The sequence below is a fragment of the Emericellopsis atlantica genome, assembly GCF_019669845.1.
Source record: "Emericellopsis atlantica unplaced genomic scaffold F5Z01scaffold_10, whole genome shotgun sequence".
Classification (NCBI taxonomy): Eukaryota; Fungi; Ascomycota; class Sordariomycetes; order Hypocreales; family Bionectriaceae; genus Emericellopsis; species Emericellopsis atlantica.
The window spans coordinates 64,026-77,506 of record NW_025764712.1 but is presented as its reverse complement, the minus strand read 5'-3'; the positions used below and the strand labels follow the sequence as shown (position 1 = coordinate 77,506).

Genomic DNA, 13,481 nt, shown 5'->3' with positions numbered 1-13,481 from the left:
ACTGGATGGATGGACAAGTGACGAAATATTCAGGTGCCTGAAGCTGTCTGTCCTACCCTACAGCTGCATTACGTACCTGCACCTCAATGCTCCACTGGGCGCGGCATCCGGACCAACATCATCCATCATCTTGCTGCCTATAAGCATTGTCCAGCATCGCTTCGAGCCAAGCATTCAACACACTGATTCAGCGGTCTTTCGATATCCGGCCGACGACTGCAATCTCCAAGGGCGAACTGGGAGGATTCGTCTCGTGGAAGTGACATTGACGACGACCGCGCAATCCGAGCTGGCCTGGCTTGCTTGCTTACAGTACTGCTGGCTGCCCCTGTATCTGTCCTCTCTTCCAGCGCTTCGCGACGACGACCAGACCACAACAACCTCGATCGAAAGCTCCAAGTACCCGCCCAACCTCGATACTGCCTGCGTAGGCCATCCCAAAAACGATGAAGTCTCTTATGGGACTGCTGGCCGCGGGCCTGTTCCTCTGGACAGCCCAGGCCATGGAGATCCTCATGGTATGGACCTCCAGTACAGTAGAGCTCCTAGCTTCGGCTGACACTCGAAAGAACGAACAGGACGAGAGTCGCCAATACTGCGCCGGTAGGTCAACCTTTTTCAGACCCAGCATCGCGCACCGCAGAGGACTGACCACTTCCAGGCATGTACGGCAAGAAGACCTGGGGCGGCCCCGTCGACCCCTTCATCCTCGTCAAGTATCTCGACGCCGACAAGGACTCGGGCGATGACCCCATCACCAGCATGGTCATCTTCGAGTGGCGCGACCGCGACCTGGTCGGCATCCCGGACCCCGACGGCTGGGGCAACGTGAGCAACACCACCACATCTGCCAACGGGCTCATGGCGGCGATCACTTGGGCTGACAGACTCCAGCGCCTCGCCATCTGCAACGACGACTACGTCAAGGACGGCCTCTGCGACAAGAAGCACATTGGCGAGTTCGTCCTCGCCGCCAACGCGACCGACGACAGCCGCGCGACCATTGTCACAAAGGCCGTCCACCTCAAGGACTCGGAGCCCATCAAGTACATGGTCAAGAAGACGGGCTACTACTGCATCGTGACCGACCCCTGGAAGACGAAAAAGTACTCGGCCGTCGTCGAGTTCCGCAACGCCTACGGCGAGCTGGCGGCCACCCAGATCCCCAAGCTGCCCTTCTACGGTGCCATGACCATTGTCTACACCCTTCTGGCGGGCTACTGGGGCTTCCTCTACTACCAGCACCGGCAGGACATCTGTAAGCTTATACTCATGCTACTGACCTCTCTTGTGCCGACTGACCACCCCCAGTGCCGGTCCAAAACTACATCACCGCCATCCTCGGCTTCCTCGTCATCGAGATGCTGCTCACCTGGGCCTTTTACGACTACCAGAACCGCAACGGCTCCAACGTCGGGTCCAAGGTCTTCCTCGTCATCGTCGGCATCCTCAACGCGGCTCGCAACTCCTTCTCCTTCTTCCTCCTGCTCATCGTCTGCATGGGCTACGGCGTCGTCAAGCACACGCTGGGCCGCGCCATGATCTGGGCGCGCTGGCTGGCCGCCGCCCACTTTGTCTTTGGCCTCGTCTACTCGGTCACCAGCCTGCTCATCTCCCCCGAGGCCGCCGGCCCCTTTGTGCTCCTCATCGTGCTGCCCCTGGCCGCCACCCTGACCGCCTTCTACATCTGGACCCTCAACTCCATGAACGCCACCCTCAAGGACCTCCGCGAGCGCAAGCAGCACGTCAAGGAGTCCATGTACCGCAAGCTCTGGTGGGCCATCCTCGCCTCCCTCCTCGTCATCTTCGCCTTCTTCTTCTTCAACTCCTTCACCTTTGCCTCCGTCGGCGACCCGGACTTTGTCCCCTTCCACTGGAAGACCCGCTGGTTCGTCCTCGACGGCTGGCTCAACCTCGTCTACTTTGCCGACATTGCCTGGATCGCCTACATCTGGCGCCCGACCGCCAACAACCGCCGCTTCGCCATGAGCGACGAGATTGCCCAGGACGACGATGGCAACTTTGAGATTGGCGACATTGGCATGCCGGATGACTCGGACGACGAGGAGGCGGCCATTGGCAAGGGTGACGATCAGCACCAGCACCACCAGCCACAACAGCAAGGGGTAGGCATGCCCAGCGCTGGCCTGTCCAACCCTGGTCAGTCTTCAGGTGCGTCAGGGCACAGGGCGATCCCGCGTGAGAGTGTAGACGGCGAGACCCTGTTTGCGGTCGGGGACGAGGACAAGTTCTCCGACGACGGGAGTGACGAGGACGCCAAGCTCGTCAAATCGAAATGAGCTCTCTGTGAGAAGAGACGGCCGCCAGATAGAGGCGTTATATTATGATCGCACATGGGATCTCGGGCTTTCATGTTGTACGATGGACGACGAGTAAGGTCTGTTGAGGAAGCGTTGCACAGGTATTATTTTAGTCATTCATAATGGGATCAAATTTTACACCTTTCCTTTACCACTGTTATACATACGTACAATATCCAACACGATCTTGGTACACGGCCTATAAACTCGTACAAATCAGGCATCCGCCGTGACCTTGTCCCGGACATCGCCCCCAAAGCCCACCGGTCGCCTCTGCCCGTCATTCTCCGGCAGGATGGCCAGCGCCTTGTACACCTTGCCCATGCCGCCGGGGCCCCTATCTACCAGCCTCTTCCACGCCTTGTCAATGTTGGCCCGGGCCTCCTCGCCGACTCCCTTGCTCAGTATCTCGGCGCGCTGTCGGATCCCCATCAACTCCAGGAAGTCGCCCTGGCGTATCGGCCCGTGGACCTCGACACCCTCGCTCGCCTGCATGGCGGCCTCTGCGATGGCGAGAAAGTCCACGTCCGCGCTCAGGTCGACCAGACCCGGCGCCGAGAAGGGGTTGACGCGCTTGTGGTGGCGGATGCCGCGGAGGGAGTTGACGGGGATGGTGTCGGACGTGCCGTAGTCCAGGATGAGCGCGGCCCCGCTGGGTTGCGCCTTGGGCGCCGCCGGCGCGCCGCCGATGCGGTGCGCGAAATCCGTGGCGTAGAGCGAGGCGTCTGGGCAGACCTCGATGACGGACCCGGGGGTGTCCTTGAGGGCGCGGTAGCGTGGCGACGACTCGGGGACGTAGCGTGAGTGACGCGTCGGCGCCGAGGACATGATCAGCTGGAACTCAGGTACCGGCTCGCCCTGCTCTAGCTTGGGCGTCTTGAGGTCCTGGTGGGTGGTCCCAGGTGGCGTGGGGGAGACGAGCATCTCGCGCCACTCGGGGGTGGGCTCGTGCTTCTTCTCGCTCGAGGCGGCAGCAGAGGAGGTCGATGGACCAGGCGGCGGTTTGGTGGACATGGCGGATTCAAAGATGTGGATGGGGAGCGCATCGAAGAACTCGTGCGCCAGGATAAAGGGGGTCTTGTTGGGGTCTTTTTGCTGCATTAGTTCTGGGAGACAGGCTAGACCATGACGAGAATGACTTACTGACTGGCAGAGCTTTGATGGAGTCGGACCACTCGATTTTCTTACCATCGTATTTGCTCTTGCTCTCGAACCCAGCATCCGTCTTGCTCGAGGCCGCGTCCGGACCGCACAGCAGCGTCTTTTGCGCCTCCCTCAGCTCCTTGCTCGCCTCGACCATGTACACAGACTCGACGCTGGCGGCCATAGCAGGAAACCGCTGAATCGTCCGCAGCATGTCGTCCATGAGTGTGCCCCGACCGGGGCCGACCTCGATGATTTGCACGCCGCTCTTGGGACGGCCCTGGTTGATCCATTCCGCGATGAACCATATGCCGATGAGCTCGCCAAAGATCTGCGAGATCTCGGGGGACGTGACAAAGTCGCCCTTGGCGCCAAACTGGTCCCGGCCCTCGGCGATGGCGCCCGTGTAGTAGCCGCCCAGGTCGCCTGTGAGGCACATGCGCATGTAGGAGGATAGGGGAACGGGCCCGGTGAGGGAGATGGCCTCAAAGAGCTGCTTGGCGAGGGGCGTGGACCATTGTCGCTCCTCCTGCCGTCTTATACGCGTGCAGGTGAAGCTCCGCATTGGTTTGCTCGCTGCTAGGTAGGGCCCACGAGCTGTGAGAGGGCGGATGCTCCTCGTGAAGGCAGAGGCTGAGCGCATCATTTTGGTGGTCCAGGCAACATGGTCTTCCGTCGGTGTCGCTTGGGAGGGTGTGGTAAATTAACACTGTTGTTCTTGGTATGCAGATCCGCCAGTAATTAGATGCGCTTGCTCAGTCGCTCAGTATGTATATCTCAGGTTTGTGGTGAATGAGAGAGCTACCTTATGGATTGGAGACGTGACATGGACTTCACAGTGACGATTATGCGCCGCCCCACACCTTCACACGCCTTGACGGAAACAAATGACAAGGCACCATGTGAGCTTCGACATCAACAGCCACACCACTTGCTGGGAGCTCGATTCGCCCATTCAACATATTCCAACGCACAGTGAGTGGCCCCTCAGCTCAATTGCACCATCTCTGACCTCCTCAAGCTGCCACAATGCCACCCTCGCGCTGGGCCACCTCCGCCGAAGACGACGCCCGCCTAGCTAAAGAAAAGGAAGAGAAACGGCGTCGCAAAGCGGAAAAGGCACGCAAGCTCGAACAGCAGCAGAAGGAAGCTGAGGCTGCTGCTGCTGTCGCCGCCCAGAACCAACCCCAAGACGATGAGCAGTCAGAACAGCGGCCCAGCAAACGAAGACGCCTATCCCCCGAACTCGACGACGATGCGCCGCCCAAACTGCTGCGCTTCGACGCGGGCGGCTGGAGCAAGTCGCGCAGCGTGGAGAACTACGATAAGCTGAACGACATTGAGGAGGGCACCTACGGCTGGGTGGCGCGCGCTACGGACCTGACGACGGGGAAAGTCGTCGCGCTGAAGAGGCTGAAGCTCGAACCCAACGATCGGAGTGGTCTGCCCGTGACCGGCCTACGCGAGATCCAGATCCTCAAAGACTGTCGACATCGAAACATTGTGTCCATGGAGGAGGTCGTCGTGGGCGACGACACCCACCGCCTCGACAACTCCATCTTCCTCGTCCTCGAGTTTGTCGAGCACGACCTCAAGTCCATCCTCGAAGACATGCCCGAACCTTTTCTCTCCTCCGAGATCAAGCAGATCCTCCTCCAGCTCACGGCCGGCACCGCCTACCTCCACGCCAACTGGATCCTGCACCGCGACCTCAAGACGTCCAACCTCCTCCTCAACAACCGCGGCCAGCTCAAGATTGCCGACTTTGGCATGGCCCGCTACGTCGGCGACCCGCCCCCGGCCAAGCTGACGAGCCTCGTCGTCACCCTCTGGTATCGCAGCCCCGAGCTGCTCCTGGGCGTCAAGACCTACGGCGCCGCCGTCGACATGTGGAGTGTCGGCTGCATCTTTGGCGAGCTGCTCACGAGGGAACCCCTGCTCCAAGGCAAGAACGAGGTCGACCAAATGTCCAAGATCTTTGAGCTGTGCGGCGTGCCGACCGACGAGTCGTGGCCTGGCTTCCGGAGGCTGCCCAACGCCCGGTCCCTGCGCCTGCCCAAGAACACCCTCACCACCGGCTCCGTCATACGGGCGCGCTTCCCCAACATGACGTCCGCGGGCGCGGGCCTCCTGAACGAGCTGCTGTCGCTGGACCCGGAGCGTCGACCCACGGCCAAGGCTATGCTCCAGCACGAGTACTTTCGTCAGGACCCCAAGCCGAAGCCGGAGACCATGTTCCCAACCTTCCCGAGCAAGGCTGGTCAGGAGAGGCGGAGGCGTCACGAGCCCCACGCCCCTGGACGGGGGGAGGCTGCCTCGTTTGGCGATGCCGACTTTACGGGGATACTGCAAGGACGCGACAAGGAGGAACGCGGCGCTGGCTTCTCCTTGCGGATGGTGTAGTGGGCACAACGATATGTTGTCAAAGACTACTTATTATATGATTGTATCTCGGAACCACCAGACCATTATATCCAAAAGTCCACCTCATGCACCCCTGACCAGTCCCGGCTTTACTCAAAAATGCAACAAACGCCGTCGGAATAACCATGCTAAGTCCTGTCAAACACCTTTTCCAACACAAATCGCTCTGGCAAAACAAGTACGCAGCGGCAGTCGGAGCACTACAAGCCCCATCCACTGGCAAGGCACGTCAGTGTGACAACGGTCAAGGTGCACATGGTGAGAGCCAGCTTCAGCGACTGCTCCATCGCAGGTGCGGCCGCCTTCTTGTCGCAGCCATTGCACTCCCACTCGTTCCAAGGCACGTAGTCCTGCTTGTGGTACAGGCCAAACTTGAATGACGCATCGGCGCCGAGTTTGCCAGCAGAAGGGAACTCTGTAATCTCAGCATCCACGTCCTTGACGATGAGCGTGTACATGTTCGTGCCCAGCGGGTTCTCGACATTGTCGGCTTGGTCGTTGGTGTCCCAGACGTAGGCCACATCAGACTCCCAGGTCATGTTCGAGGTCAACGTCCACGTCTCGGTCGCCGCCGAGCAGGAGATGAGGACGTCGACGGCGGTGGGCTCCTCTTGGATGCCCGTGTAGTTCCATCCTAGCGTGACATAGTCGCCAATCTTGTACAGGATGGTGGGCACAGCCGTCGTATCAGGCGTCATCATGTTCACGCCACCCACGGCCGCATCAGCGGGGATGCTCTTCGTCGTGTGCTCGCTCGTAGGTGTGCCCGTTTCCTTGGCATCCTTTCCGCCCTTGCTCGTAGGCTTCGCCGTGTTGAGGTCATCGCCGCTGTCTGTCGATGTGGCTTTGCTGTCATCCTTCTTCTTGGTGCTTGTCTCGGCAGCTTCTGTGGCTGTTGATCGTGCACCAGTCTCGGCGGCTACCGTCGAGTTAGCTTCCACGCCAGTGTCAGTTTCTCTGTATCGAATCTACGTACCCGTTGTGGAATCTCCATTGTCGTTCTGGCGAGCAACCAAACTGTCCTTGTCTGGAAGCCACCCTGGCCATGCCGAGGCTAGTGGTGCGAGCGAGGAGAGGCAGGCAGCAACCTGAAGCACGGTCGGTGTTACGCGCATTTTGGCTCTGCAGAAGCTAAACAATCTCGTTTGGGCGTAATCGTTCGACGAAAATTCAGGTGGCGCGGTAGGCGTTCGTTGTGATGTTGTCCCAAGGTTCGAACCTAAAACAACAGGAATCGAGGCAAGAAAGCGAGCGTTGTTGAGTAGCGAGAGACTGGAAATAGTACTGGTGGCTCACAAGAAGCCAGTCAGCTCAATAGCGAGAGACGATGAACCGTTGGATGGATGAAAACAACACGCTGAATGAGAAAGAGGAGGAAGGATGTTGTGGTTTCAAGCAAAAGGCGAGAAGGGGGCCCGAATGACCATTGGACTGGGCGCTCGCTGCAGTTGCTTGCTTGGCGGGCCCAGCCTGAGAATTCGGGGTCGGCCTGAGCCGGCAGGGGGGCATTTGCGACAAGTTCATGCTGCTTGTGGCCCGATCTGGTTAGCCCAGCGGCATTCACAGTGGTCCAGATTGACCCGAAGATGTTGTGAGACTCGTCGTGATATGGACGTACGATAATTACTGACGCTGTGCACCATGGTAGACTGAGCTACGTCTGGCCTCTACTAGCTCATTAGACTCTCTGATCATTGCCAGAATCATCACAGCTGATATCAGGAACGACGCTCTGAGCCCAGCTCCTGGCTTCAGAACATATCTAAATAAACAACCCCTGTCAAGCGATCACCACTTCAGCAGGTGGGTGGATACCTCTTCACGTGATCTCGTGTTTCTCGAGCTTTCCGTACTGCGCCCACTTGGATGCTCCCAAAATAGCACCTTGACCAGTGTCCCGCTTGTTGCTCCATTCGTCAAACCCAATTGCAACGACGGTTCTGATAATCATTATTCGACGTCATGCGAATGTTTTGTGCCCAAAGGCCTCGTCCTGAGCTTCGCCGAACCTTCTGGGTTCCAAAGGTTGATATTCTGCGTCCTGTCATGTCATACGTATTGCTCGCCCTGAGTCAAGTTCTAGACAGATCATAAGCAAGGGCCAGTTGCCATCGCACTCATTTCGAAGGTCTTGCGGCTACCTGGCCTTTGATTCTTTTAGCCACGAATCATGCACAACTGCAACTGTCATATGAAAGCTTGTAGGACTACCGATGGCGATGCAAGATACGGTGGTGCTCAAAGGGGCAGTGTGTTGTTTGCTTGCTCTCATCTCCTGAGCGAACTCATCCATCTACTCGACTGACAAACACTCGAGGTCAGATTATCGGGAAAGCACATGACACCGCGAGGCACAGATGTCACGCGACGTCTCTCAGGTCTAGTTCCTCCTGGATGCCGATGTCGGTCACCGCCCATTGTAAAATGTTCCCTCTCTTGAAGATTACTTTCCACGGCGCCCCCCAACATGACATCGTTACGGACGAAGAAGACCAGACGTTTGTACACCAGATGTCTTGGGCTTCTTGCTGCCTGCTCTGACTCAGGCATGTTCAACTTAGATGGCGGGGGAAGGTGCCGATAGGCGAGGCAAACAAGCACCTAACCGGATGCACACCGTTTGTTCTTGCCTCAGGGTTGGCATTGGTACTACTTGAACTAAGAACTTGACGTTCAACTCTCCAGTTGCTTTCTCGTTTACATCTTGTCGTTTGAGCTACACAGGCCTCGTTTCTTTCCAAGATTCATCCAGCATGGCAGTAAGGTGGGTACTTGCTTCATTATTGGCTTGACGGGAGCACTCAGTAATGACCAGACATTTCTTAGTGCTTTCTCCCTTTGAAGACCTTGTCGTGGCTTCATTTCCCAAGTAACTATGATCACCTACGATGCAGATGTGCGCGGATGCCGTCCCTGAAGCGCTTGCGCTAGGCACACATACCGTCGTACTACACCGAGAAGAATACGAGACGCTCGTTCAGATATCACTACAGTACGGTAAGTTGGGGCTTTGATGTGACAATTGCTTATGACTTGGCTAACTGGTTCTAGAAAGTCTCAAACAGAATCTGATCCAAGGCGGTGTTTCATACGAGGCAATCGTGGTATGCCCATCACACTGCACCGATTTAGATCTGGGCCTTGTGTCCAGGACTGCTTTATTAACGTCTTCGATAGCTTCTCAGCAACAGCTCGCCGTCCGTTCCTCCCGCAGACACGACGACCACCACACCGGAGACCGAGTACGTAGAGGGCTTCCACGAGAAGGGAACAATTAGTTCCGAGTCTTCTGATGAGAGTGGCGTTCATGGGCTCTACAGAGGAAGCGAAGATAATGTGTGGGACAACGCAGACAGCCTCTCAGAGGATGAGGACTTCCTCCCAGACGTGCAATCCTGGTCACAGGAGCCTCAAGCATACGTAAAGTCGAGCCCAGAAGACACACCAGAGCAGCCAGACCGTGTTGCTCGGCGCACTCTTCTACTGTCCAATCTTGCCGAAGGCACTCGCCATGCAGACATCACCGCAGCAGTACGCGGTGGCAGGCTTGTGGATGTTTTTGTGTGGCACAGAGATCGCAAGGCCACTGTCTCTTTTTGTGTCGGAAGTGATGCCGCGGACTTTTACAGGTTTGTGTGCAAGAATGACCTCTATATCAAACAAAAGAGGGTAAGATGTCCAAACCATTCGGACACGATCGAAACTCACAATGAACCAGGTCGAGGTCTCATGGAACCTCCGCCAGTATCATCTCTCCGGCATAGTAGCATGGCGCGTCAAGAACGGAGGGACGCGAAATCTTGTCATCCGTGCGTATAGACATGAAAAGAGCGAGAAGGCAATCCGCGATGATCTCGATCATATTCACAACCTCGTCGTGATCAAGGTTGAGTTCAACAACGGTGACTGCTACATCAGTACCAACTCTATCTCGGCAGCGTCTTTTGCCAAGACCTGTATGATGAGCCGATTGTGAGTCTAACCCCGGCCGTCCTGGGCCAAGTCGCTGATCAACATCTGGTAGAAAGTACAAGGGAAGTCGTATCGACTTCGCTGCAGACGAATGCGCGCAGCCTCTGGAGAGCATACCGTGTCCTATAGCATCACGTCCAGACGGCGCCAAGGACTTTCAGGCAAATGCGAACGTAAATAGGTTCGCCTTGCTCGACGTGGCTGGATTCTGACGAGTTATCGGCCGAGAGCCGTAACTCAAAGACAACATGGTGTTTCAGGGCTGGCTGGCATTTCTAGACTATACACGGAACGAAATATAAGAATTGCTCACACGCTCAGGATGTTCGAGATGCAGCGATAAAGGTATGGTATTGCTATTGTGATCGCTTGATTCGCTTCGCCAAACTACCAGACTCATGACCCATCCTAGGTGTTGGTACTATCCGCAGCCCATGTGTACTTAATTAGGGAGAACATATCCCGCCTAGAACACCCCTCGCGGGCACAAACAGGACTCACGTCTCCTATCGAATACAGTAGTTGACAAGCTTGGCCCGTGAACCTTCAAAGCGTGTCTTATCCTAGCGTGAGGCAGTGTTGGTGACGGACTGGAGATAGTCAAGTAAGAATGTCTGTTCAGCGGGAGACATTGGCGTGCTTGTGCCTCCTCTGGCTGGAGAAGCTTGGCCAGATCCCATCTCGGCCACACCCGGGCCTGAGCTCGGCACAGGAGGCTGTTGCTGCATCCCGCCAAACAGCGAAAGAAGTTGGCGACGTTGGTCCTGCGATGGCTCGGGTCGGCGCTGTGATGATGCTGGCGAAGGTTGGGCACTCGCCACCGGGGGACTGGCGTAATGGTGAGAGCCCGCGGGTGATTGGACAGCATAGGGCGAGCGCGAAGTGGACTTGTCTTGCATGGGAGGGGCGTAGTTGATTGAATCGGCGGCTTGGCCTCGCTGGAGGATGCGGATGGGCTGTGCCGGCTGAGGTTGAGCCTGTGGAGGGGGCATCTGGGCATGCCGGGGCTTCTGCTCCTCGCGAGGCTTCATGGTGAGGAAGCTGGACAATGCAGCAGTGCTTGGATCGGACGCTTGGGGCGGTGTTGGTTTGGTCAGGGGCTGTGTTCCTTGAGGCCCGCCACGGAGTGCATCGAGGAGACTTTGCTTCTGAGCGGCTTGAACACCCGGCTGAGCAGAAGACGTGATGGGTTTCGGTGATGGTGACGCTCCTGCAGTCTTGAACATCCCAAGTAGAGACGAACGATGTTGGTCAGGCTGTGCGGAGGGTTTCGAGCCGGCGAGTTCCGATGGTTGAGGCACTTGAGATGTTGCTGTAGGCTGCTGCGTGCGAGACGTGGATTGGCTGAACAGAAGCGATTGCTGTGTTGCTTGCGGCGGCATCTGCTGCGGCGCGGGCGCGGGCATGGCTTCATGTTGCGCCTGAGGTGAGATGCCAGCATCTCGCTTGAATGCATTGAGCAAGGCCATGGACTGTCCGTTCAAGTGGGCAGGACGAGGGCCGTTATTCATGTGTTGAGGTTGGGACTGAGCAGGAGCTGGACCAGGGTTTGAAGCGGCTTGCCCAGGTCCAGCCTTGGCCACTGGTGCTTGGGCTTGGGGCTGGGTTGCGTGGGAAGAATTCTCCTGGAACGTGCTCTTGTTGAACATGGCACGTTGCACCTGCGGAGGCAGAGGCTGAGGGTGTACTAGCTGCGCAGCTGGAGCGGCGGCAGGCTGTGGTTGAGTCTGACGAGGGGTGCCTTCGAATTCGTGAGTAGATGCTTTGCCCTGCTGGCAGAATTGCTGCAGAAGCTGCTGAGACTGCTCTTGTGACGAGAGGCCCTGGCTTTGTTGGTAAGGCTGCTGGGATCCATGTTGGTTTGGTTGTTGAGCAACAGTGAAAGTTGGCCCATGGTGATGTTGATGAAGATGCAAAGCCGGAGGAGCCTGCTCCGCATGGTGGTGAGCATGGTAATGATGCTGGCTCGAGTGATGGTGAGGGTTGCGCTGGTGTAGCGCGCCGCCGGCAGCCATCTCCAGTTGTGTGTGCGACAGCTGGTCCTGCCCCTGTCTATACTGCCCCTCCGAGGCTGTGTCCTTGACCTGAAGGATGGACAGCAACGCACTGGCTTTATCCTCCATGTTCGGCTGCATCTGGGGGTTCTGCGTCGCTGGCTGTACGTTGAGCAGTCGCTGCAGGTCGCCTGTGGCACCAGCCATGGCGTTGGGAATGCCACCATGCTGATGATGATGAGGCGGCGGCGGCGGCGGCGGTTCTTGAGGATATCCGTCTTCTTCCGTAGGCGCTTCATCCACGGAGAAGTTCGCGTTGAGCTGGGAGCCATAGGGCATGCCCGCTTGCCTAGCGTCCATCTTCTTCTGTGTCGCTACCCACTTCTTGAGCTGGACCAAGAATGGAGCGACCATGTAAAACTTGTTGGTGCTGTTGGCCGCATCCTGACCCTGGTTCTTTTTGCGAAAGGCCGGTAGCTCTGAGAGCTTGTACCACTGGATCTTGCTGATCTCCTTCCTGGTTTGTGTCTGGAAATGGGTGTCCATGGGGACGTTCCTAAAAACATAGAGGCGGATCTGCTGCTCACGCATCGTGACTTCGAGAGCCTTGGGCGGTTCCTTGGGCACAAGGCCAGCAGCGCGCAGGTCGAATCCTGTCTCTTCCCAAACTTCTCGGACCGCGCAGTCCAGATCGTCCTCATCTTTGTTGATCTTGCCGCGCGGGAAGCTCCAGTTGGCCCCTTTTTTCCAACCTTTAACGAGGACGGTCGAGTCCATCTGCTCATTCAGCATAATCGCGCCTCGGACCGGCACTCTGGTCTTGTATTGTAGGAATTCCTCGAATGCGCGTACGTGGCTCTCGGCAGGGAAAGATGCTAGAATTGGGCAGTGTTGGAATATCCGGAGGCAGAATGTCCGCAATGACATGCTAGGTAGATTGGGGTCCAATGGACGGACAAAATCTTCGTAGAACCATTGTGCTTCTTCTACCTGAAAGCATATTCGGGCGACACTGGACAGGTCTTCTTGTGGGAGATTGATGATGAAGCGGACGCACAGATCGTCGAGCCCTGTCGTTCGTTAGCTATCCGCTTCAAGTGCTAACCTAAGGATAAGGACACGCACAGTCTTCCAGCTGCATTGGTTTGCCGGCCATCCTGTGGTAGCTTGAAGTGTGCCTTGATAAAGAAGGCTTCGATTGCACGGCGTCGATTTAGGACTTTGATGAAATGTATGCGACGCGTATCCGTGAAGGGATGCTGAACATGGCTGTGATACAGAGGTTCGGGATGGTGGGGAATGTTTCGCGATAGCGCAAGGCCGAGGCCTGGGGCGAGAGCGGCTGCGGCTAGTATGAGTGAAGGAGCGAAAGATGTCGTCGGCGGCGAGACAGAGGATGGGAGAGTAGCTGCTCGCGTTGCGCGCTTTGGGTCGAAAGGGTGTGGCTTTGTTGGTAGCTGGTCACGACAAGCCCAACTCGCGATAAATGGACAAACTGATCTCTGCAAGCCAACGTCAGCGCCCGACCGGCCGGTCCTTGTGGCTGAAATTGAGGCGTCGTGTGCTTGTGGCGCAGCACACACTATACCTAATCGGATTGTTAGCGTGACTTGCAAGTCGAAGCCAA

At 57.1% G+C, this 13,481-nt stretch overlaps 6 protein-coding genes across 6 annotated transcripts; 3 read left to right on the top strand and 3 right to left on the bottom strand.

The window, feature by feature from the left end:
- Positions 1-2: 2 nt before the first annotated feature.
- F5Z01DRAFT_652377 (transmembrane receptor, eukaryota) lies at positions 3-2,462 on the top strand. The gene is made up of 5 exons (XM_046263280.1): positions 3-518; positions 570-603; positions 662-828; positions 895-1,258; positions 1,312-2,462. The coding sequence occupies exons 1-5, from the start codon at positions 447-449 to the stop codon at positions 2,298-2,300; spliced, it is 1,626 nt and encodes a 541-aa protein (XP_046119121.1). The 5' UTR covers positions 3-446; the 3' UTR covers positions 2,301-2,462.
- A 75-nt stretch (positions 2,463-2,537) lies between these two features.
- On the bottom strand, positions 2,538-4,292 carry F5Z01DRAFT_680819 (S-adenosyl-L-methionine-dependent methyltransferase; the record flags this gene model as incomplete). Its single annotated transcript, XM_046265632.1, has 3 exons — positions 2,538-3,409; positions 3,465-4,000; positions 4,270-4,292. The coding sequence occupies 3 exons, from the start codon at positions 4,290-4,292 to the stop codon at positions 2,538-2,540; spliced, it is 1,431 nt and encodes a 476-aa protein (XP_046119120.1).
- A 13-nt stretch (positions 4,293-4,305) lies between these two features.
- F5Z01DRAFT_37164 (cyclin-dependent kinase G-1) lies at positions 4,306-5,977 on the top strand. The gene has a single exon (XM_046259348.1). The coding sequence runs from the start codon at positions 4,494-4,496 to the stop codon at positions 5,865-5,867; it is 1,374 nt and encodes a 457-aa protein (XP_046119119.1). The 5' UTR covers positions 4,306-4,493; the 3' UTR covers positions 5,868-5,977.
- F5Z01DRAFT_652367 (uncharacterized protein) lies at positions 5,864-7,276 on the bottom strand. Its single transcript, XM_046263279.1, has 2 exons — positions 6,865-7,276; positions 5,864-6,807 (listed from the first exon to the last, which is right to left on the bottom strand). Exons 1-2 carry the CDS (start codon positions 7,001-7,003, stop codon positions 6,089-6,091), a joined length of 858 nt encoding a protein of 285 aa, XP_046119118.1. The 5' UTR covers positions 7,004-7,276; the 3' UTR covers positions 5,864-6,088.
- A 1,506-nt stretch (positions 7,277-8,782) lies between these two features.
- F5Z01DRAFT_673149 (uncharacterized protein) lies at positions 8,783-10,072 on the top strand (the record flags this gene model as incomplete). The annotated part of the gene is made up of 5 exons (XM_046264900.1): positions 8,783-8,885; positions 8,940-8,992; positions 9,066-9,557; positions 9,607-9,860; positions 9,913-10,072. The coding sequence occupies 5 exons, from the start codon at positions 8,783-8,785 to the stop codon at positions 10,070-10,072; spliced, it is 1,062 nt and encodes a 353-aa protein (XP_046119117.1).
- Positions 10,073-10,199: 127 nt separating this feature from the next.
- Positions 10,200-13,480, bottom strand: F5Z01DRAFT_37182 (Dcp2, box A domain-containing protein). The gene is made up of 2 exons (XM_046259353.1): positions 12,980-13,480; positions 10,200-12,924 (listed from the first exon to the last, which is right to left on the bottom strand). Exons 1-2 carry the CDS (start codon positions 13,008-13,010, stop codon positions 10,424-10,426), a joined length of 2,532 nt encoding a protein of 843 aa, XP_046119116.1. The 5' UTR covers positions 13,011-13,480; the 3' UTR covers positions 10,200-10,423.
- Position 13,481: the final 1 nt, after the last annotated feature.